Source organism: Oryctolagus cuniculus, chromosome 7 (genome assembly GCF_964237555.1).
Source record: "Oryctolagus cuniculus chromosome 7, mOryCun1.1, whole genome shotgun sequence".
Taxonomy (NCBI): domain Eukaryota; kingdom Metazoa; phylum Chordata; class Mammalia; order Lagomorpha; family Leporidae; genus Oryctolagus; species Oryctolagus cuniculus.
Window position 1 is genome coordinate 85,909,331 of NC_091438.1, and position 22,942 is coordinate 85,932,272.

Genomic DNA, 22,942 nt, shown 5'->3' on the forward strand with positions numbered 1-22,942 from the left:
TGAATAATAAAAGAAAATAAATAATAAAAGAAAATAAATGATACATTGTACGCTGTGTGCCAAGTACCTCTAAAAACTTTTCATCTACTCCCAGCAGCCCTGTGAGTGAAGCACAGGTCCCTTACCAGATCAATAAACGCGAATAACTTGCATACAATGAACATTAAATCAGGTATTAAAGCGGTAGGGTTGCGGGTGGTTTCCTTTTCTCTTTCCAAAATTTCTTTAATGTAGGTGTGTGTTCGTGGCAAAGAATATGAAAACCTTGAATGGGCAAACACAGCAACCGGAAACTGTAGAGCACTGTCTGGGAAAAGGGGAGGAACCAACGGCCGACACTCACCGAGGCGAGCAGCCCGTGCAGGCCGCGGGCCCGCCCACGGAAACGATTCCTTTTGGAGAAGTCCACCCGCGGCAGCTCTCAGACGACCTCCGGAGGCGTGGCTTGAGGTGATGTCAACCACGGTGGCCCCACCCAGGAAAGGCTCCAGCCGGGGGCGGGGCAGGAGTGGCCTGGGGCTGGCACCCATTGGCCGCCGCACAACGGGGCGGGCCCTATCGACGGACCGCCTTCCCGAGGGCTGGCGGGCCGAACTCCAAGCTCCGCGTCGCCGCGCCTGGTTTCTGCAGCGCCGTCGGTCCCGGAGACGGAGCCGGAAGCGCTAGGCTTTGAACCCCGATCCCTTCTGCTTTTCAAGGGGTACCCGAATCGCCCACCATAATCTGCCCCTCGTCCTTTCTCCCCCAATATCCCGAGACTGGTCCCCAGTTTGGGCGGGGCGGTGCCGTCAGAGCTCTCAGACCCGGAAGCAGCGCGGGGTCGCGCCTCCGCCATGGAGCCCACCGCGCCGTCCCTCACTGAGGAGGACTTGACTGAAGTGAAGAAGGACGTGAGTAGCCGGGGCGCCGCGGAGGGCTCTGGGCCGGCGGGGTCGGGGCGGGCCGCGGCCCCGCCGGAGAGGAAAGCGGAAACCCAGTGTCGGGGGACTAGGAGGAACCTCCAGGGCGGAGGAACGGAAGGTCCAGGCAGGGGAGGGCGGCTGTGCGCTCTGCAGCCGCGGTGCCTCGGGGGAAGTGACCCCCGCCTCCGGGGACCTGTTGATCCGTGTTTTTAAAATCGCCACGCGCAGAGCTTGAGATCTTGAGATCTTGTCCCGCGGGGCGTTTCTCGGCAGCCCGCTTCTTGCTTGCTGCTCACCCATCCCCGCATGATCCCCTCGGCCTCGCGGGCTCGTGGAGCTGCGTTCTTAAGAGATCGGCGGCTCGGGCTCAGCCCGGATCAGGCTCAGCCCGGGCCGCCGTCTCACCTAAAGCACAAGCTGGACCAGTCGGAGGATCCAGCGGGTGAAACTTTTGCAGCGGGGTCTGGGGGAAGCTCAACAGCTGAAAGCACAGCTTGGAATTCCCCTAGTAAGCAAACGCCCACATATTTAAATACGGGGAGAGGCGTGAACCCACGTTGCTCCGTTCCTTTACAAATCAGCGTTGAAAATATCCAGGAGCTTCTGCCTGGAGGATGCAGAGCCGCACAGACCTTAATATTTATTTGTAAAAAGTGGCCTTGTTGAGGTATTACTTGTTTGGTTTTTCTTTGCCAGGTGAGGCCTGGGTGAGTACTACTGCGAAGGTATTTTATGTTAATTCGAATTAAAAACAAATTCACACCACAGGACTTCTGCAGAATCACTTGTGGACAGGACACAATTCTGAAATGTTCCTCCACCTCCAGTCCGCTGCCCTCCCCGGAGGGTGTATTACTGTGAGCTGGCAGTTGGCAGTTGGCACGACTCCCTGGCAGAAGGGAACGGTAGGGTGGGACCAGTGCCTTAGTTTCCTCACGCAGCAGAGGCCCCCAAGAGCACTTGGCGTGTGTAGAGTGCTGTCCTTGCATGCCCCTGCTGTAGGCTCCTAGTTGAGGTAGGACTACCACAGGTTGAGTACTCCTTATCTGAAATCATTAGGACCAGAATTGTTGCAGATTTCAGGATTTGCGTATCCGTAATGAGAAATCTTGGGGATAGGGACTCAAGTTGAAACTTGAAAATCATTTATGCGGGCTGGCATTGTAGTGTTGTGGGTTAAGCCGCAACCTGCAGTACCAGCATCCCATATTGGAGCACCAAGTCGAGTCCTTGCTGCTCTTTGTCCAATCCAGATCTCTGCTAAGGACCTGGGAAGGCCGTGGAAGGTGGCCCAACTGCATGGGCCCCTGACACCCATACAGGAGACCTGTATGGAGCTGCTGGCTGCTGGCTTATGCCTAGTCCAGTCCCAGGTGTTGTGGCCATTTGGGGAGTGAATCAAGCAATGGAAAATCTTTCTCCCCCTCTCTGGTATCCATCTTATCCACATAATCCGAAGGTAATTTTGTACCTTATGTTTTATATGCCTTTGTTTTGGCTGCCCCATTATTACATGAGGTCAGGTGTGGAATTTTCCACTTGTGTCACAGCAATGCAGATATTGGAGGAGTTCAGATTTCAGAGAGTCAGATTAGGAATGTTCAGCCTATAGAAAGTAAACAAGCATTGTCTCATTCACAACGATTGCCACTAAAGCCATGCATTTCAAGAGATAGGCCTATTATGTTCCACAATTTATGATGTTACACAACTTACAGTGTTCCTACTTAAGCTTTATGACTTCCTGTAAAGGAGATAATGGCCATTCTCCCTTTACAAATGATAAAACCAGTGTGATTACAAATGAGAGGAAATAAGACCTGTACACACATACAGATGGGAGAGTGGCTTCTGGGCCTTTATTTTTCTCTGATGGTTCACTGATGTTATCCATTTCTGTGATTTCAATTTATCCCTGTATCAGAAATATGTATCCTTGGAGTAGGGGTTGTGGCACAGCAGAGTAAGCTATCACCTCGGATACCTGCAGCCCATATCACGGTGCCTGGGATGGAGTCCCGACTTCCTGCTAATGTACTTGGGAGGAAGCAGATAATGAATCAAGTACTTGGATCCCTGCCACACAATTGGGAGACCCTGGTGGAGTTCCTGGCTCTGGCTTTTGCCTGAGCTATTGTTGGTATTTAAGAGTGAGCCAGTGGATGGAAGATTGGTATCTCTCTCTATCTCTCTCTCTCTGCCTCCGCCTTTTAAAAAAAATCAAAATTAATAAACATTTCTTTAAAAAGAAGTAAATATATAACCTGGAGGAAAACTTAAATGGGTTTCAGGAGGTTTGTGAAAAAAAAAACATGTGTTTGGTTTGGTTTGTAGATTTTTTTCCCATGACATTTTCAACATGGTCTGCTGTATGCAGTACCCCCTCTTTAGTTGCTTGGTAGTCATCCCAGTAACCAGCAACTGTGGCAGTGTCACAGTTCTTGTTTCAGGCGTCCACTGGGGGTCTTAGAACATAACTGCCTCAAATAAGGTGGGACAGGTGTACCAACACCCATCCTCCTGGCCACTCCCCCTCGCGCTTTCCTTCTCCTTCGCTTCTCCATCTGATTGTTTACCTCATCTTTTTGATTGCTTTTAATTCAGTTTAATAAATGAAAAATGCATACTACTGTAAGACTGATGCTGTAGTTGTTTCCAACAGTTCAAAAATTAAAACTAAGACACAATCCTAATTTAGAAAGAACTTGATTTCTTAGGGGTAGGGAGACAAATATAAAATGACATACATCTTAAAAATATATTTATTAGACTGAGAGCTGCCATCTGCTGGTTCATTCTACTGGGTCTCAGTCCAGGTCTCCTATGTGGTATCAGGAATCCAGCTTCTTGAGCCATCACCTGCTGCCTTGCAGGGTCTATGTTCTGCATCAGCAGGAAGCTGAAATCAGGAGCCAGAGGTGGGACTCAAACCCGGTCACTCTGATATGGGATGGGGCACCTTAACTGGTATCTTAACCACTGGACCAGATTCCGCCCCTAAAATAATCCTTTTAACTCACAGAATGAGTGTAGTGAATTTTGCATTCACCCCAAATAGTTGGCCCTGTGGTAAGGATAGTGTACACAGAGTGTTGAACAAAACATGCCTGGTTCTGGGGACTGGTGTTATGGTACAGGGGGTTAAGCCATTGCCTGCAACACCAGCATCCCATATCAGAATGCATGTGTGAGTCCTGGCTGCTCTGCTTCCAATCTGGCTCGCTACTAATGACTTGAGAAGGCAGTAGAAGATGGCTGAAGTACTTGGGCCCCTGGAAGACCTGGATGTAGTTCAGGCTCCTAGCTTCAGCCTGGCCCAGTCCTGGTTCTTGTGGCTCTTTGGGGACTGAACCAGCAGATGGAAGATCTCTCTCTCTCTCTGTCACTCTACCTTTGAAATAAATACAAATAAAATCTTAAAAAAAAAAAAGCTTGCCTGGTTCTTGCCAGGTGGGCAAACATTTAAGTCATTAGACTTGGAAACACATAAATGTTTAATTATAAATATAAGTGCTGACTGGCCCCGCAGCTCAACAGGCTAATCCTCCGCCTGCGGCGCCGGCGCACCAGGTTCTAGTTCCCGTCAGGGCGCCGGATTCTGTCCCAGTTGCCCGTCTTCCAGTCCAGCTCTCTGTTGTGGCCAGGTAGTGCAGTGGAGGATGGCCCAAGTGCTTGGGCCCTACACCCCATGGGAGACCAGGAGAAGCCCCTGGCTCCTGGCTTCGGATCAGCGTGGTGCACCAACCGCAGCGTGCCAGCCATGGTGGCCATTGGAGGGTGAACCAACGGAAAAGGAAGACCTTTCTCTCTGTCTTTGTCTCTCACTGTCCACTCTGCCTGTCAAAAAATAAATAAACAAATAAATAAATAATAAGTGCTATGACAGGGACAAACATATGCTGAGGCAATAATAGGAAATCTTCTTGAGATAGGATGGTCAAGGGAGGTTACATTTAAACTGATTCCTGAAGAATATGACAGAACTGAGGAAGAACATTCTAGACAGAATAGAATTTGCCATGCACCATAAATAGGCAAGACCTTTGTGACTTGGGGAAATTGGAAAACAGGTTAGCCTGAGTTAAGGTCAGAAAGTAGAGAGAGCCACTTCGTGAAGGGTGTTTTTTCCCTAATGGGGATTTATTGAACAATTATGTTCTACTTTTATTTATTTATTTATTTATTTTGTTGTTGTTTGACAGGCAGAGTGGACAGTGAGAGAGAGAGACAGAGAGAAAGGTCTTCCTTTTCCGTTGGTTCACCCTCCAATGGCCACTGCGGCCAGCACACCGTGCTGATCCGAAGCCAGGAGCCAGGTGCTTCTCCTGGTCTCCCATGAGGTGCAGGGCCTAAGGACTTGGACCATCCTCCACTGCACTCCATGGCCACAGCAGAGAGCTGGCCTGGAAGAGGAGCAACCGGGACAGAATCCGGCACCCCGACGGGGACTAGAACCCGGTGTGCCGGCGCCGCAAGGCGGAGGATTAGCCTAGTGAGCTGCGGTGCCGGCTGCACTCTAGTTCTGTATCCACATCAAGCCAAACTTCCTTGGTGATTCATGAGAAGCACCACCAGTGTCCTGAGAGTTACTCTGTGTCCTCTCCGCCCGCCCTGAGAATCCACTGGAGGAGGTGGTCCCTCAGTGCCAGGATTGGACTGGCAATAGGAGATGTGATTCCAGCAGTGAAGGTGAAGAAATCCGAGTAGCAGAACTACTCAGACAGGATCCAATGGAAAAGGGTTCCTGGGAGCAGTCAAGTTGTGCCTGCTGCTTTAGAGACTAAGGAAGGGGGAATTGGAATTTAAAAAAAAAAAAAGTGTTCTTTTCCTTCATAATGCCATAAAAAAAGAACTACTGTGTTTATTTCTTAAGATATATTTATTGGCCGGCGCCGCGGCTCACTAGGCTAATCCTCCACCTAGCGGCGCCGGCACACCGGGTTCTAGTCCCGGTTGGGGCGCCGGATTCTGTCCCGGTTGCCCCTCTTCCAGGCCAGCTCTCTGCTGTGGCCAGGGAGTGCAGTGGAGGATGGCCCAGGTGCTTGGGCCCTGCACCCCATGGGAGACCAGGAGAAGCACCTGGCTCCTGGCTCCTGCCATCGGATCAGCGTGGTGCGCCGGCCGCAGCGCGCCGGCCGCGGCGGCCATTGGAGGGTGAACCAACGGCAAAGGAAGACCTTTCTCTCTGTCTCTCTCTCTCACTGTCCACTCTGCCTGTCAAAAAAAAAAAAAAAAAAAAAAAAAGATATATTTATTTATCTATTTGAAAGTCAGAATTACAGAGAGAGAGGGAGAGACAGCAACAGAGATCTTCCATCCGCTGGTTCACTACCCCAAATGGCCACTACGGTCAGGGCTGGGCCAAGCCAGAGCCAGGTGCTTCATCTGGGTCTCCCATGTGGGTGCAGGGGCCCAAATATTTGGGCCATCTTCACTGCTTTCCCAAGCACATTAGCAAGGAGCTGGATTGGAAATAGAGCAGCCGGGACTCAGACTGGCACCCGTATGGGATGCTGGCACTGTAGACGGCAGCTTTAACCACTACACCATGGCACTGGCCCCTCTTAGACATAATTAAAAAAAATATAGGGGCCAGCACTCTGGTGCAGCGGGTTAAAGCCCTGGCCTGAAGTGCTGGCATCCCATATGGGCGCCAGTTCTAGTCCCGGCTGCTCCCCTTCCGATCCGGCTCTCTGTTATGGCCTGGGAAAGCAGTGGAAGATGGCCCAAGTCCTTGGGCCCCTGCACCCACGTGGGAGACCCGGAGGAAGCTCCTGGCTCCTGGCTTTGTATGGCGCAGTTCTGGCCGTTGCGGCCATCTGGGGAGTGAACCAGTGGATGGAAGACCTCTCTCTCTGTCTCTACCCCTCTCTGTAACTCTCTTTCACCAAAAAATAAAAAAAATAAAAAAAAAAAAAAAGGCGTACTAGGAAACTGCGCTGTGGCATGGTGGGTTAAACCAGTGTCTGTAATCCAGCTCCCTGCTAATGTACTAGAGAAAGCAGTAGAAGATGGCCCAAATGCTTGGGCCCTTGCACCCACATCAGAGACCCAAAAGAAGCTCCTGGCTTCTGGCTTCAGAAAGGCCCAGCTCCAACCATTGAGGCCATCTGGGGAGTAAACCGGCTGGTGGAAGATCTCTCTCTCTCTCTCTCTCTTTTTCCCTCTCTCTCTCTCTAACTCTGCCTTTCAAATAAATAAATCTTTAAAAAAAAAAAAAGTGAGAAGTTACAGCCACAGAAATGAGAAGAAGTAATGTTTCAAGGAGGCAGTTGTCAACTGTGTCTTTCCCTGAGAAGTTAAGAGAACCGAAAAGATCAGACTGGCAGTAAAGAAGTCCTTAGTGCTCCTCACAGTTGCTAGGAGCTTCCAGTGCCAGCATTGGAAGCATTCATGAAAGCTGAAGCCACACCTGCGGCATGGGCTGTCCGGCCACCTGCACACAGGCCGGCAGCAGCCCCACCATCTGCAGTTGGCTAACTTGCTGCTGCCCTGGCCGCCAGGCCTGATGGCCCAGATGGCAGCTGCTGCGGCTGCTATGGCTGCAGGCTCTGCTGTCAAGCACACTGCTGGGTCTTCACTGGAGCGTGAGCCTCAGGGTACCCAGCTGGTGGAGCAGTAGCAGTTTGGCTCTTTCTTCTCAGATAAAATAGTTTGGGGAGTGTGCACAGGCATCCTCTCTGTGAGGATTTCAAGGAGGTGCTGAAATTGTGCAAATTTACAAACAGATCGGTCTAATCAAGTAGTTCAAATAGAAGAATGGAAAACCAGCTCTCATAACCAAGTGACTTTAGCATAAAAATAAAATTAGACTGCAAGCAGAAAGTAAGACTTTCAGTAAACCTGCACTCTATTAGGAATAGCTTCCTAGCTTCAGAAGTACAGTGGAAGAGGATTCACTTACTGTAGAAAAGTTCGTTAAGATGATAGTTTGGGGGGGCCAGCGCTGTGGCACAGCGGGTGAAAGCCCTGGCCTGTAGCTCCAGCATCCCACATGGGCGCTGGTTTGAGTCCCGGCTGCTCCTCTTCCGATCCAGCTCTCTGCTGTGGCCTGGGAAGGCAGTGGAAGATGGTCCACGTCCTTGGGCCCCTGCACCCACGTGGGAGACCTGGAGGAAGCTCCTGGCTCCTGGCTTCGGTCAGTGCAGTTCTGGCCATTGCAGCCATCTGGGGAGTGAACCTGCGGATGGAAGACCTCTCTCTCTGTCTCTACCTCTCTCTGTAACTCTTTCTTTCAAATAAATACAATAATTCTTTAAAAAAAAAAAAAAAGATGATAGTTTGGGGCTGGGCAGATGTTTGGCCTCAAACCAGCTGTTGTGATATTGTCCCTGGTGGTTTCTGGGAATGATCTGGGAACTGTGGTAAAACAAAACAGTGGAGTCCTGGTATATAGAAAGATGCAATACTTGCACAGGATGCTATAAGGACGGGGCAAGGAGTACCTAGCTCATCCTAGTGAGTTTAGGTAAAGCTCTCCAAAGGAGAGGGCCACTGACCCGACTCTTAAGGATGACAAGGGGCTTAGGATTGGAGGGGTGGGGAATGAGACAAAGTTCACAACATGAAGAAATAGAGTGACAGCAGTTTTAGGACAGAGGCAGTGATAGATTAAGCTGGAGAAGTAGACAGGAGCTGTATTATCAAGAACTTTGGCTGCCATAGGCAAATAGTTATTATTTATTGAGCATTTACTGTATATCAGAGACTGTGCCAAGCTTTCATATACAAGCACACTTCAAAAGGTTATTGGAAAATGGACTTAGAAGATATTTATTTTGGGCCTGGCTCTGTGGCATAGCGGGTTAAGCCATGGCCTGCAGTACCAGCATCCCATACAGTTGCCAGTTCAAGTCCCTGCTTCTCCACTTCCAATCCAGCTCCCAGCTAATGCACCTGGGAAAGCAGCAGAGAATGGCCCAGAACCTCCTGTCTCCTGGCTTTGACCTGGCCCAGCCCTGGTCATTGCAGCCATTTGGGAAGTGAACCAGCAGATGGAAGATCTCATTCTCTGTCTCTTCTTCTCTAACTCTGCCTTTCAAATAAATAAATAAATCTTTTTTAAAAAAAGGTATTTAGTGTAAAACAATTTTGAAACCCATGCATATAAAGTATCTTCAACAAGTTCATGAAAATATGTAGTATGAAAAAACTGCATGAATTTCTACACTATCTTTTCATTCCATTTTTCCAAGGATTTTTTAGTAATCTCATATACTGCCTCATTTATTCCTCCTAGATGTCCTGCAAGTTAAGCTTTTATCATTATTTTACAAATGAGGAACCTGAAGCTTAGTGTGATTAAGTAGTTTGCCCCATCTGCCACAGGAGTAGGTAGCAGATTCAAGATCTAACCTCTGCTTGGTCTAACTCCAGAACCATGTTCTCCATTGGTCTGCCATGGTTGAAGTGCTTTATCCTTGGCGGGGTGGGGTGGGGGGGTGGGGGGGATGGGGCTTGCCAGAACAGTGTTCTAAATTTTTACAAACTTGATGCCAATTCAGTCTTAGTAAAATTTATGTGACACTCCAGATTTCCATTTACTCTTGAAAAACTGGAAGATCTGAGAGTGGGTGTTAGTGATAAAGATTCAAGTTAGGGGGCCAGTGCTGTGGCATAGCAGGATAAAGCCCTTGCCTTGCAGTGCTGGCATCCCATGTGGGCACTGATTTGAGTCCTGGCTGCTCTACTTCCTATCCAGCTTCCTGCTAACGTGCCTGGGAAAGCAGCGGAGAATGGCCCAAGTCCTTGGGCCCCTGCACCCACATCAGAGACCCGGAAGAAGCTCCTGGTTCCTGGCTTCAGATCACCCCTACTCTGGCTATTGTGGCCATTTAGGGAGTGAACCAAGCAGATGGAAGACCTCTCTCTCTGTCTCTCCCTATCTGTCTATAACTCTACCTCTCAAATAAAATATTTAAAAATAACAAATGAAAAAGACTCAGGTTAAGGGACAGATGTTGTGACACTGGATTAAGCTGCTCCTTGGGATGCTTGCATCCCATATCAGAGTGCCTGAGTGAATCCTGGCTGTTCTGCTTCCAGCCCAGCTTCCTGTGAATGTGCTTGGGAAAGCAACAGATGATGGTATAAGGACTTAGGTTCCTGCTACCCGCTTGGAAGACCCAGGTGGAGTTCCAGGCTCCTGGCTACAGTCTGGGCTGGACCCAGATGTGGGCATTTGAGAAGTGAACCAGTGGATAGAACAGAGATCTATCTCTCCCTACCTCACTCTCACTCTCTTGCTCTGCCTTTCAAATAAATAAATCTTTAAAAAAAAAACAAAAGTAAGGTATCTGCATCCCAGAACCCGAGTTCAATACTACACTCCTACTCCTGACCCAAATTCCTGCTAATGCGTACTCTGAGAGGCATTGGAGATGGCTCAAGTAATTGGGTTCTTATCACCCACATGAGAGATGTGGATTGAATTCCTGGATCCTGACTTTGGCCATGCCAAGTCTCAGCCATTAAGGGCTTGTGAGAGTGAATAAGCAGATGGAAGCTCTCTGTCTTTCTGCTTCTCATATAAAGAATTAAATTTTGGGGCCAGTGTTGTAGCATGGTGGGTAAAGCTGCCGCCTGCAATGCCAACATCCCATGTGGGTGCCAGTTGGAGTCCCAGCTGCTCCACTTCTGATCCAGTTCCCTTCTAATGGCCTGGGGAAAGCACCAGAAGATAGCCGAAGTGTTTGGGCCCTGGCATCTATGTGGGACACCTGGATGAAGGTCCTGGCTCCTGACTCCTGGCTTTGGCCTGGCTTGGCCCCAGCCATTGCAGCCATTTGGGAAGTGAACCAGCAAATAAAGGATCTTTGTCTCTTCCTCTCTCTCTCTCTCTAATTCTGACATTCAAATAAATAAACATTTTTTTTAAAGTTATTTTTTTAAAAGGAGAAGAAAAATTGCAAGATCTAAAGGATGTGTGGAGGAGAAATTTGAGGAGGAGGAAGGAAATAATAAGTCTAGTTAGGAGGTCAGTGCTGTGGCACAGCAGATTAAAACCCTGGCCTGCAGCGCCTGCATCCCATATGGGCACCAGTTCAAGACCCAGCTGCTCCACTTCCAATCCTACTCTCTGCTATGGCCTGGGAAAGGAGTAGAAGATGGCCCAAGACCTTGGGCCACTGCATCTATGTGGGAGACCTGAAAAAAGCTCCTGTCTTTGGATCAGTCCAGCTCTGGCCATTGTGGCCATTTGGGAGTGAACCAGCAGATGGAAGGCCTCTCTCTCCAACTCTGCCTTTCAAATAAATAAATAAATCCTTAAAAAAATAAGGACCTAAACTAGGGCAATGATAATAGAGATGAAGTGCAGGGACACAATATATGAAGTGGATTGGTGGGTCTTGAAGAATGGTTGATCAGATGTGGCAAGTGAGTGAAAGAAGAAGGATCAAAGATAAATTCTAGATGTATTGCATGGTTAGATGGATAGTGGTACTCCCAAGTGAGTTGACAATATCAAAGGAAAAGGATAAGGGTACGATAAATTTAGAACATATTGAATTTTGAGTACCTTTGGGATGTATAAGTGGAGGAAGTCTTGATCACAGGCATAAATTTGAGAAACATCGGTGTATAAGTGGTAAAATGGAAAAGATGAATTCATACATTCAGCATCTTTTATGTAAGATAATTGAGGCAATCTTCAATTGGTCTCCTTTGACCTCAGTTTTGGCTACCTCCAGTTTTCTGCAACAGTTTTCTTACTGCTGCTTATTTCTACATCTTTGAAAACTTTTCTTTTGGCTATGGGGAAATGTGTGTTTCTCTGTTTGTTATAAAAAAGTCTTCCATGAATAAGCATTTAGCTCAGCTGTTAAGACACCCACCTGGGGCCGGCGCTGTGGTGCAGTGGGTTAACACCCTGGCCTGAAGTGCTGGCATCCCATATGGGTGCCGGTTCAAGTCCCAGCTGCTCCACTTCCAATCCAGCTCTCTGCTATGGCCTGGGAAAGCACTAGAAGATGGCCCAAGTCCTTGGGTCCCTGCACCCACATGGGAGACCTGGAAGAAGCTCCTGGCTCCTGGTTTCAGATGGCACAGCTCTGGTCGTTGTGGCCAACTGGAGAGTGAACCATCGGTTAGAAGACCTCTCTCTCTCCCTCTCTCTGTCTGTCCTCTCTCTGTGTAACTCTGACTTTCAAATAAATAAATAAATCTTAAAAAAAAAAAAAAAAAAAGGCCGGTGCCACAGCTCACTAGGCTAATCCTGCGCCTTGCGGCGCCGGCACACCGAGTTCTAGTCCCGGTCGGGCCGCCGGATTCTGTCCCGGTTGCCCCTCTTCCATGCCAGCTCTCTGCTGTGGCCAGGGAGTGCAGTGGAGGATGGCCCAAGTCCTTGGGTCCTGCACCCCATGGGAGACCAGGATAAGTACCTGGCTCCTGCCATCGGATCAGCACGGTGCGCTGGCTGCAGCGTGCCAGCCACGGCAGCCATTGGAGGGTAAACCATCGACAAAAGGAAGACCTTTCTCTCTGTCTCTCTCTCTCACTGTCCACTCTGCCTGTCAAAAAAATAAATTAAAAAAAAGACACCCACCTTCCATAGCAAAGTACCTGGTTCAGTTCCAAGCTCCAGATCTTGAATCCAGCTTTCTACTAATGCAAATGCCAGGTAGCGGGTAATAGTTCAAGTTACTAGATTTCCTGCAGCTCACATGGGAGATCTGTATTGAGGTCCTGGCTCTTGGTTCCTGCCCTGGCCATTGCAAGAATCTGAGAGAGAAGACCACTGGGAGCTCTCAGTGTCTGTCTGTCTCCCTCTTTCTCCCCTCCCCCAAGTTCCTTCCCTCTCCCCCCTTTTCCCCAAATAACAACATGTTTAAAACAAAAGTTTTTTAAATCTTCCATGAGCCATGCCAGTTTTCCTTCTCTACTTCATTTCTTATCTCCCTTCTCAGTAGCCATGTGTACTCTACCCCAGAATTCTGTGCACCTCCATGCCTCTGTAAATTTCCCAGTTCTTGGAGATGGAGTTGCTTAATCTGTGTTTCCCCAGTTGACTATAATTTTTTTTTCCCTGGGCTGTATCATATTGTCTTAAAATTACTGGTTTCGTGTAATACACATTTCCCAACTTGACCAAGGCCCTTTGCATCCAGGATTCATATCTTGTCATCTAAATATAGTCAGTGCTCAGCACTTGGCATATTATAAAATGTCTGTGTGTGAGTAGATGAATGTGGGAGCTCAGTGGACCAAGAACTGCAGCAACCCTTCATCTAGCCCAGCTTCTTGCCACCACACACTGTGGTGCCTCTGAAATCTTCATCATCAATGTGAGTCAGATGAATTATCGTGGTCATAGTCTCTGACATATATTGATACTTCCCAAATACCACACTTTTCAAAGCACTTTGCATATATTAATTTATGTGTTCTGCATAACAGATGAAGAAACAGGCACAGAGGCGTGAAGTAACTTACCCGAGATCACAGGCCTAGTAAAGGGAGGTGCTAAAATAGAGTTGCTGACATCAGTTGTTAATGCAATTTATTGAGACCAACATGGATTTTCTGCTAATTAAGCTCCCTTAGGCACTTTCCATACATAGACTTGGTTTCTGTGGTATTCTTGAACTCTTCAGTTTTTCCAGAACCTGTTATTTCTCTAGGTTTCTATCTCCATACACCCTTCCATCTCCTTTCCACTAAGACAGACTCACTGACTTAGAGTTTAGCCTCTCCTACAGACCCCAAAGACAGATACAGGTCGGATTCTTTTAATTAAGATTTTTGTTTTTGTTTTATTGTTAATAATTTTCCTCTAGGGAAGTGGAATAATTAAGTACAAACGTGAGAAAGTTGTAAATTGTGAGAACATACTCCCAGTTCATAATTCTGAATTCCTTGCTAAATGGTAATTACAGTGTACAGTCCTTTTTGCTCTCGTCTTTAACCCCTGAAGGTAGCCATCCGCAGGCCTGCTTACTGCCAAGGACCCAGGCCCCTCTTCTCGGTAACGTGGTCTTGGTTTTTAGTTGTGAAGGTAAAATCAAAAGTAGGGCTAACATGGGACTCCAAATCCAATGAAGTTGGCAGATTACCAATGCCATCTTACTAGTTAAAGTGATCAGTTTAAGTTCATAACTGATCATGAAGATAGGATTAATGTCAAAGGGATCACATAAATAAGACCAAGTATCTGCTAATAATAATAGATAGAATTAAAAAGGAGGGAATGATCCAACATAAGAAGCAGGACGCACAGCAGACTCAGAATGACAAATAGCTAAACAGCACTCTGGCCTCAGAATCAGCCCTTAAAGGCATTCAGATCTGGCTAAAAAGCCCCCAGAGCATTTCAGGCATGGAAAGCCAAGACACTGTGGCAAAAAATGACCTACGTGAAAGATCTCTATGAGTGAGATCCTGGTGTGTTGCAGTTGATTTCTCAACAGTGTTGCAGTGGATTCATTTCGGAGAGGAGCAGCGTGGTGGGGGCAAGAGGCGCAGAGTCACCACACAGACCCCGGGAGTCGGGTGAAAGCAGGCTTGAGGCGAGCAGCCCGCAGACTCGTTTATTACAGTTGGTACAACATCTTATATAGCCAAGACCAGCCAGTCTGGTCAAGGGGCGGTCTATGCCCCAACCAGTCACAGCCTGTTGCCAGGCAGTTTCAAAGCCATTCCTGGGTAACTGATGCTCACTTGCCAGTGGCCACCTTGGCATGGCCTTCTCATTCCACCACATTTCCCCCTTTTCGTTTATTTTTGAGCAGTGGAAAGAAGGGGCCATCAAAGAAGGAGATACCTTTCTCAGAAGGGAAGAGAGAACTTCCACTTTGATTATGGCCTTGTCTAAGTCATGTCGAGTTTGTGGATTCAGGAGGCTTCCATAGCCTTGGCAACTCAGGACAAGAGCCTCGGGTGATCACTGACGTCACAAATAAGAGTGTCAGTTGTTAACAGGAGTCGCTGTGTACTTGCTTCCCATGTAGGGCATCTGTCCTCAATGTGTTGTACTATGAGAATTAACAGTAAAACTGGTCTTCAAACAGTACTTTATACTTTGTGTGTCTGTGTGGGTGCAAACTGTTGAAATCTTTACTTAGTATAGAATTGATCTTCTGTATATAAAGATAATTAAAAATGGATATTAATGAAGAATGAGATAGGAGAGGGAGTAGGAGGTGGGATGGGAGTGGGGGTGGGAGAGCAGGTATAGGGGGAAGAACAGCTATAATCCAAAAGTTGTACTTACGAAATTTATATTTATTAAATAAAAGCTTTATATTTATAAAAGAGCAGGGCTGAACCAGGGAGGAATGTGGGGGACCTGCATGGATAACCTTGGACCTTCAGCTTAATTAGCTTGGGTTTCAGAGGGCCTGAGCCTCCCGACTTCAGAACAGCACCTTCCATCAGAAAAGGTTCCTAACAATCAGTCACCTGTGTGATTTCCTTAGGTTTGAGAAAACAACACTGAAGCATGTATTATGTCTTTTTAGGCTCTAGAAAATTTGCGTGTATACCTGTGTGAAAAAATCATTGCTGAGAGACATTTTGATCATCTACGTGCCAAAAAAATACTCAGTAGAGAAGACACTGAAGAAATTTCTTGTCGAACATCAAGTAGAAAGAGGGCTGGAAAACTGTTAGACTACTTACAAGAAAACCCCAAAGGACTAGACACCCTCGTTGAATCTATTCGACGAGAAAAAACACAGAACTTCCTGATACAGAAGATCACAGATGAAGTGCTGAAACTTAGAAATATCAAACTAGAACATCTGAAAGGTAAGATATGTTAAGTTTCTCAGGATTAAGTGTAATAATGCTTTGTGGAGTTTTGTTTTTTTTGTTTTTTTGTTTTTTTTAATATTTCTCTTTATTTGGAAAACAGAGTTACAGAGAGAGAGAGAGAGAAGGGAGAGACAGAACCAGAGACAGGTCCCATCTGCTGGTTCACTCCTCAAATGGCTGCAATGACCAGGGCTGGATCAGGCCGAAGCCAGGATCTTCTTCCAGGTCTCCTGTGTAGGTGCAGGGGCCAAAAGACTTGCCATCGTCCACTGCTTTCCCTGGCACATTAGCTGGGAACTGGATTGGAAGTGGAGCAGCCACAACTTAAACTAGTGCCATCATGAGATGCCAGTGTTGCAGGGCAACCCGTGGCTTTAACCTGCTGTGCAATAGCACCTGCCACAAAAATGCTTTGTTAAAATGCAAAAGAAGAGTCCTGCATTTTGGTACAAAGGGTTAAGCTGTCACCTGCAACACTGGCATCCCATAAGGGTGCTGGATTTGCATCCCGGCTGCTCCACTTCAAATCTAGCTCCCTGCTAATTTTGCAGCAGAGAATGACCCAAGTGCTTGGGCCCCCATCACTTGTGTGGGAGACTCTAGATAGAGTTCCAGGCTCCTGGCTTCCGTCTAGCCCAGCCTCTGCCATTGTGGCCATTTGGGGAATAAACCAGCAGATGAAAGATCTTCCTCTCTTCATTCTGCCTTAAAATAAAAAATCTTTGGTTTTTTTTTTTTTTTTTTTTTTTTTTTTTTTTTACAGGCAGAGTGGACAGTGAGAGAGAGAGAAAGGTCTTCCCTCAATGGCCGCTGCGGCCGGCGCACCATGCTGATCCGAAGCCAGGAGCCAAGTGCTTCCTCCTGGTCTCCCGTGCGGGTGCAGGGCCCAAGCACTTGGGCCATCCTCCACTGCACTCCTGGACCACAGCAGAGAGCTGGACTGGAAGAGGGCAACCAGGACAGAATCTGGTGCCCTGACCAGGACTAGAACCTGGTGTGCCGGTGCTGCAGGTGGAGGATTAGCCTAGTGAGCCGCGGCACCAGCCAATAAAAAATTTTTAAAAAAGAATGCAAACCAAAAAATTAGAAGTGATATTTTGCTTCTAAAAGTTTAAGCTTATGGATAGGCATTTAGTGCAGCAGTTAAGATGCTGCTTGGGGCCAGCACCGTGACTCACTAGGCTAATCTTCTGCCTGCAGTGCTGGCACCCCAGGTTCTAGTCCCGGTCAGGGCGCCGGATATTGTCCTGGTTGCTCCTCTTCCGGTCCAGCTCTCTGCTGTGGCCCGGGAAGGCAATGGAGGATGGCCCAAGTACTTGGACCCCTGCACCCACACGGGAGACCAGGAGGAGGCACCTGGTTCCTGGCTTCAGATCGGCACAGTGCGCTGGCTGTAGTGGCAATTTGGGGAGTGAACCAATGGCAAAGGAAGACCTTTCTCTCTGTCTCTGTCTCTCTCATTGCCTAACTCTGCCTGTCAAAAATAAATAAATAAAAAAAAATAAAAAAAGGATGCTGCTTGGGACACCTGCATCCCATATTGGATGCCTGGTTTTAGTGCCAGCTACACTTCCGATTCCAGCTTCCTGCTAATGTGTACCCTGGGTCCTGCCTCCTGTCCTTGCTGGATAGGACACATTGGAAGGTACCCCTTGTGAGCCATATATAAGAAGATAATTTATGTAGTGTGGGACAGAAATAATGAATGCAAGGCAGGCGTGGGCAGCGTATTAAGCCACCACTTGGGACACATGCACCCTATATTAGAGTGCTGGTTTATGTCCCAGCTGCTCTGCTCCAATCCAGCTTCTTGCCAATGCATCCTGGGAGGCAGCAAATGATGGCTCAAGTGCTTCAGCCCCTGCCACCCTTGTGGGGGCCTGGATGGAGTTCCAGGCTCCTGGCTTTGGCCTAGCCCAAGTCTGACTTGTAGGCATCTGGGAAGTGAACCAGGAAATAGAAGATCTCTGTCTTCCTATCTTTCTCTCTCTCTCTCTCTCTCTCTCTCTCTCTGTCTCTGTCTCTCTCTTTCTCACTCTGCCTTTCAAGTAGATGAAAATAAACAAAAAACAGATACTGAATGTTGTGAAGTAGGAAAGTAGTGGGAAAAGCTACATGTAAGTGGACTTCATGGATTTTTCATGTTTTACCTAAAATTTGTCAACTCAGGAGTTTCTGTGCCTTGTGGACAGTTAGGCTGATTATTTGCTAAGCATAACAGAGGGGTATGGATACCTTATTATTTTATGGAAAATTTGGGGAGGCTGCTTTATTTTTTCTGGGTCCTTCAGTGGTTGAGTATGTAAGTACACATGAAATGTGAATTTCATGTCTTTTAGCTCCCTTAAGACTATTTTCTTTTAGGGAAAATGTAAATAAAAGTCCACTTCATGACTGTTAGATCTGAAATGGATTATGACAGAATATATAAGTTGCTGTTTAAAATTTGACTGTGTGGCAGCTGGCTGGTAATCTTTACAAAGTTACAAAGGTGGGGGTAGATGCCAGTTCTTGAGACTTTCCTATTTACACTTGAATGATTTAATTATAGGACTCAAATGTAGCAGCTGTGAGCCTTTCCCTGGTGGAGCCACGAACAACTTATCTAGATCCAATTCAGATGAGAGTACTTTCTCCGAGAAACGGAGAGCGTCCACCGCCATGTACCATCCGGAAGGAGAATCCAGCACGGCTCCCTTTTTCTCTACTGATTCTTCTCTGAATTTGCCTATTCTAGAAGTAGGCAGAACTGAAAATACCATCTTCTCTTCAACCACACTTCCCAGACCTGGGGACCCTGGAGCTCCTCCTTTGCCACCGGAGCTGCAATTAGAAGAGCAAGGAACTTGCGCGAACTCCAGCGAGATGTTTCTTCCCTTACGGTCACGCGCTCTTTCACGGCAATGACAGCATACTGCCTTTAGTGTGTTCAGTAACAACAAAAAATGTTTTAAAGGATATGAATCTTTTTATAAACTTCTACAGTGATTTATTTACATTTGATATGTGTCTTTCAAAAATGCAATTTTAAGCATACTTTGTAAATAGAATATTTTAGAGCAAAAGAAGTATACTTTCAGGATAGCTAAATGTCAGTCTTGTGGATCATGTACTTTTCAGTATTTTCTGTACTTTTCCCTTTTAGGTGCTTTAGTGTTTGCGGATTTTTCATGTTTAAAACTAATTTTAATGAGGACCATTTCTCTATTTGAAGATAGATTCTTAGGCTGCAAATTTTCTTTGCATTTTTTTGCTAGGAATTTTCTAATGGTCCTTTCTAACCATTGAGCAGTAAATTTTCAGCATTAAGCAGTTCCTGTCTGGAAATGAAGCCAATCACTGAGGGAAAAATCGCCAATATACTGAAAAGAATCTCTTTTCCTCTCAGTTGGTCTTACAAGCATGTACAAGGTCTCCTTATATTACCTGTGGTGGAGTTTCAGCCACCAAAAGCCTCAGCGGTTTACCTAAATTCATTTCATATTAGCCTTACTAATTAATGCTATTTTCTTAACATGTTCACATTCTTTCCTTTATCATTTTCTTTTTTTTTATTTTTTATTTTTTTATTTTTTTTTTGACAGGCAGAGTGGACAGTGAGAAAGAAACAGAGAGAAAGGTCTTCCTTTACCGTTGGTTCACCCTCCAATGGCCGCTGCAGCCAGCGCACTGCGGCCAGCGCACCGCGCTGATCCGATGGCAGGAGCCAGGTACTTATCCTGGTCTCCCATGGGGTGCAGGGCCCAAGGACTTGAGCCATCCTCCACTGCACTCCCAGGCCACAGCAGAGCTGGACTGGAAGAGGGGCAACCGGGACAGAATCCGACACCCCATCAGGGACTAGAACCCGGTGTACCCGCGCCGCAGGCAGAGGATTAGCCTATTGAGCCGTGGCGCCGGCCTCCTCTATCATTTTCATTCTTGCAGAAAATATCTTGGCATAAGCCCCATATAATTTAATGAGATACTTAAAAGATGGTTTCAGGGTGGGCATTTGGCACAGTTGTAAAGACCTCTGCAACCCATATCTGAGTGCCTGGGTTTGAGTCCCAGCTGCACTTCTGATCTAGCTTCCTGCTAATAAGCACACTGGAAGGCAGCGGGTGATGGTTCAAGTGCTTAGGTCAGTGCCACTCATATGGGAAACCCAGATGGAGTTCCTGCCTCCTGTCTTCATCCTGGTCCAGTCCTGGCTGTTCTGGACATCTGGGAAGTGAACCAGTAGTTGAGGATGCCTATCTCTGTCTCTATCACTTTGCTTTTCAAATAAATAAAACTTTTTTTATATAAAAAAAAAGCTTCTGTTTTAAAATAAATAATAAAAGATAATTTCTCTTTCAGTGGGGACCACCGTGCAATTGAAATAGCCAGAACAAATTGGCTTGGTGTGTGTGTATGTGTGTGGCAACTCTTCCTTTTTTTTTTCTTTTTTCTTTTTTTCTTTTATTTGAAAGACAGAGAGGCAGAGGCAGAAAGAGGTCTTCCACCCACTGATTCACTCCCCAAATGGGGAGAGCTGAGCAATCTGAAGCCAGTAGCCTGGAGCTTCCTCCAAGTCTCTCCCACATGAACACAGGGGCCCAAGGACTTGGTCCATCTTCCACTTCTTTCCCAGGCCATAGCAGAGAGCTGAATCAGAAGTGGAACAGCTGGGACTTGAACCAGGGCCCATATGGGATGCTGGCACTGCAGGCAGCAACTTTACCCACCATGCCAAGGTGCTTGCCCCCAAAACTCTGCTTTTTTAATACTATTTGGAAAAAGTGGGCCATTCACTAGATGTGTCTGTCTAACAAAATTTGATTGATTTTATGGTTTTGAAAATTCTTACACATTTTTATTATAACTCCTTCCTGATGTCCATTTTCTATATATTTCTTTTTTTAATTGAAAAATATCAGATGCAAATTTGCTATTAACAAAGTTTTGGGACAGGTTAAATTGCCACTTGGGACACTTGCATCCCATATCAGAATGCCCATTCAAGTCCTACCTACCCCACTTCCAATCTAGCTCCCTGGTGGCTAGGAAGCAGCCGGTGATGGCTCAAGTATTTTGAGTCCCTGCCACCATGTGGGAGATCTGGATGGAGTTCCTGATTTCCTAATTAACAACTTCAGCCTGGCCCAGACCTGGCTGTTGTGGGAATTTGGGGAGTGAACCAGTAGATGGAAGATTTTTCTCTCCCTCCCTATCATTCTGCCTTTCAAATAAATAAACCTTTTAAAAGAAAAGTTTTTAAATTTCAGTGCTATGTTTGGATTTTTTAGATTTTCAATAGGAAATATTATATACCTTTTTTATGTGCACCAACTTTTATAGAAAACATAACAAAATTGTGAGAAATTAATTTAACTTTTTAATTTAGCAATCATGAAGAAATTTGGCATACTGGCTTTAAAATTTTTTTTAAAGACTTGACTAATTTTTTATAGTATAAGCACTTTCTAACATTTTAGGAGGATCAGTCTTGCCTGCAGCATAAGAAATAGTGAAGGGGCCAGTACTGTCATGTAGCAGGTGAAGCTGCCTCCTGCAATGCCAGCATCTTATATGGGTCCTGGTTCAAGTTCTAGCTACCCCACTTCCAATCCAGCTCTACAAAGGCCTGGGAAAGCAGTGGAAGATGGTCCAAGTGCTTGGGCCCCTAAACCTGCATGGGAGACCCGGAAGAAGCTCCTGGCTCCTGGCTTCAGATTGGCCCAACTCCTGCCATTGTGGCCACTTGGGGAGTGAACCAGCATATGGAAGACCTCCCTCTCTGTTTCTGTAACTCTGCCTTTCCAATAAATAAATAAATCTTCATTAAAAAAATAGTGACAAAAGTAGGCATTTGATATTGGTTAAGATGCTATTTAGGACACCCACATCCCATATTAGAATTCCTGGGTTCAGCTTTCTACTCTATTCTCAATTGCAGCTCCCTACTAACGGGCACCCTGGGAGGCAGCTGGTGATGATTCAAAGTAGTTGGTTTCCTATCACTAGAGAGACCCAGACTATAAGTTACTGGTTCCTGGCTGTTGAGAGCATTTGGGAAGTGAGTCAATAGATGGGTCGGTCTCTCTCTCTCTCTCTCCCTTCCAAATAACTAGTTGAGTGGGCATTGTGGCACAGCAGGTCAGCTGCAGCTTGGTACACACACATCCTGTGTTGGAGTGCCTAGCTGAGTCCTGCCTCTGCTTCTCACCAGCTTCTTTTCGCATGAATGCCCTTGGAGGCAGCAGATGATGACTCAAGTACTTGGTCCATGCCACCCACTTGGTAGATCTGGATGGAGTTTCTGTTTGCCAGCTTCATCCTGGTGCAGCCCCAGCTGTTGCAGACATTTGGGGAGTGAACTAGCAGATGGAAGATTGTCTCTGCCTTTCAAATGAAAATAAAAGACATTCTTGAGCATTAAAAATTTGTAATAGAATTTACTCAAAGATCATAATCTCCATAATCTCATAGTTCCTGTATTTATAGATTAGCTTTCAATGAAGGTGTCCAACTGGAAGGCCTGGCCATACAGGAAAATAGTGATGGTAGGCTCAATAAAAGACCTGAACCAGGCTCCAGTAGCTTGTCACCGGAGCTGTCATCTTTATTGCCAACTCCTTTTCCTATTTTGCCTTGAATGTAGCTATTCAGTTTTGTAAAGCCAGTCTGGATGACAGAGCCCCAGGCCACAGACCCAGTGGAAGTGCTGACCCACTTGGCTAGGCACAGGGTCACATCTGATTTCTAGGTATCCAGGGACTTTCAGCCTCACGTTGCCTCTGCTGGGCCACAGTGCCCATGGCTTCCCAGGTCTAGCCAGCACACTGGCAGCCTAGGTAGTGCTGAATCTGGAGAAGAAGGCTTGGTCAGCTGCACCACACAGGGCCTGCACCTGAGACAGGCTGGGGCTCAGGACCATTTCTGAGCAGGCATCTCTAAGTAGCGTCCAGACATGGACACTGATAGCAACTTCATTTGGGTGTCATTCCCCCTCTTGGTTTCCGAGAGGAATCAGGCGGCTAGGCTGGTGGTTATACCACTTCCCTACTGAGAGAGGGAACACAAAGGTAGACAAGGAATTCAGACAAACAAGTTACTATTCATGTAAGTGGGTGTTGGAGAGACCAGCAGATTGACAATATGGAAAGTTTAGGAGCCAATGCAGATGGTGTCTGGAGCTTGGAGAAAAGGAGTAGGGGTGGAGACCCCGCATTGAAAAGCACAGCATTGGCCGGCGCCGCGGCTCACTAGGCTAATCCTCCGCCTTGCGGCGCCGGCACACCGGGTTCTAGTTCCGGTCGGGGCGC

The 22,942-nt window shown here is 46.8% G+C and overlaps 1 protein-coding gene across 1 annotated transcript; it reads left to right on the plus strand.

Annotated features, from left to right (window-relative positions):
- Positions 1-535: 535 nt before the first annotated feature.
- On the plus strand, positions 536-22,059 carry BCL10 (BCL10 immune signaling adaptor). The gene is made up of 3 exons (XM_008264952.4): positions 536-890; positions 15,359-15,647; positions 18,205-22,059. The coding sequence occupies exons 1-3, from the start codon at positions 834-836 to the stop codon at positions 18,558-18,560; spliced, it is 702 nt and encodes a 233-aa protein (XP_008263174.1). The 5' UTR covers positions 536-833; the 3' UTR covers positions 18,561-22,059.
- Positions 22,060-22,942: the final 883 nt, after the last annotated feature.

What these genes read in the sequence shown, in the direction of transcription:
- BCL10 (XM_008264952.4), top strand. Translation starts at nt 834, where the DNA reads ATGGAGCCCACCGCGCCGTCCCTCACTGAGGAGGACTTGACTGAAGTG. An exon ending in TGACTGAAGTGAAGAAGGAC is followed by an intron (nt 891 to 15,358) that starts GTGAGTAGCCGG and finishes ATGTCTTTTTAG; the next exon opens with GCTCTAGAAAATTTGCGTGT. An exon ending in CAAACTAGAACATCTGAAAG is followed by an intron (nt 15,648 to 18,204) that starts GTAAGATATGTT and finishes ATTTAATTATAG; the next exon opens with GACTCAAATGTAGCAGCTGT.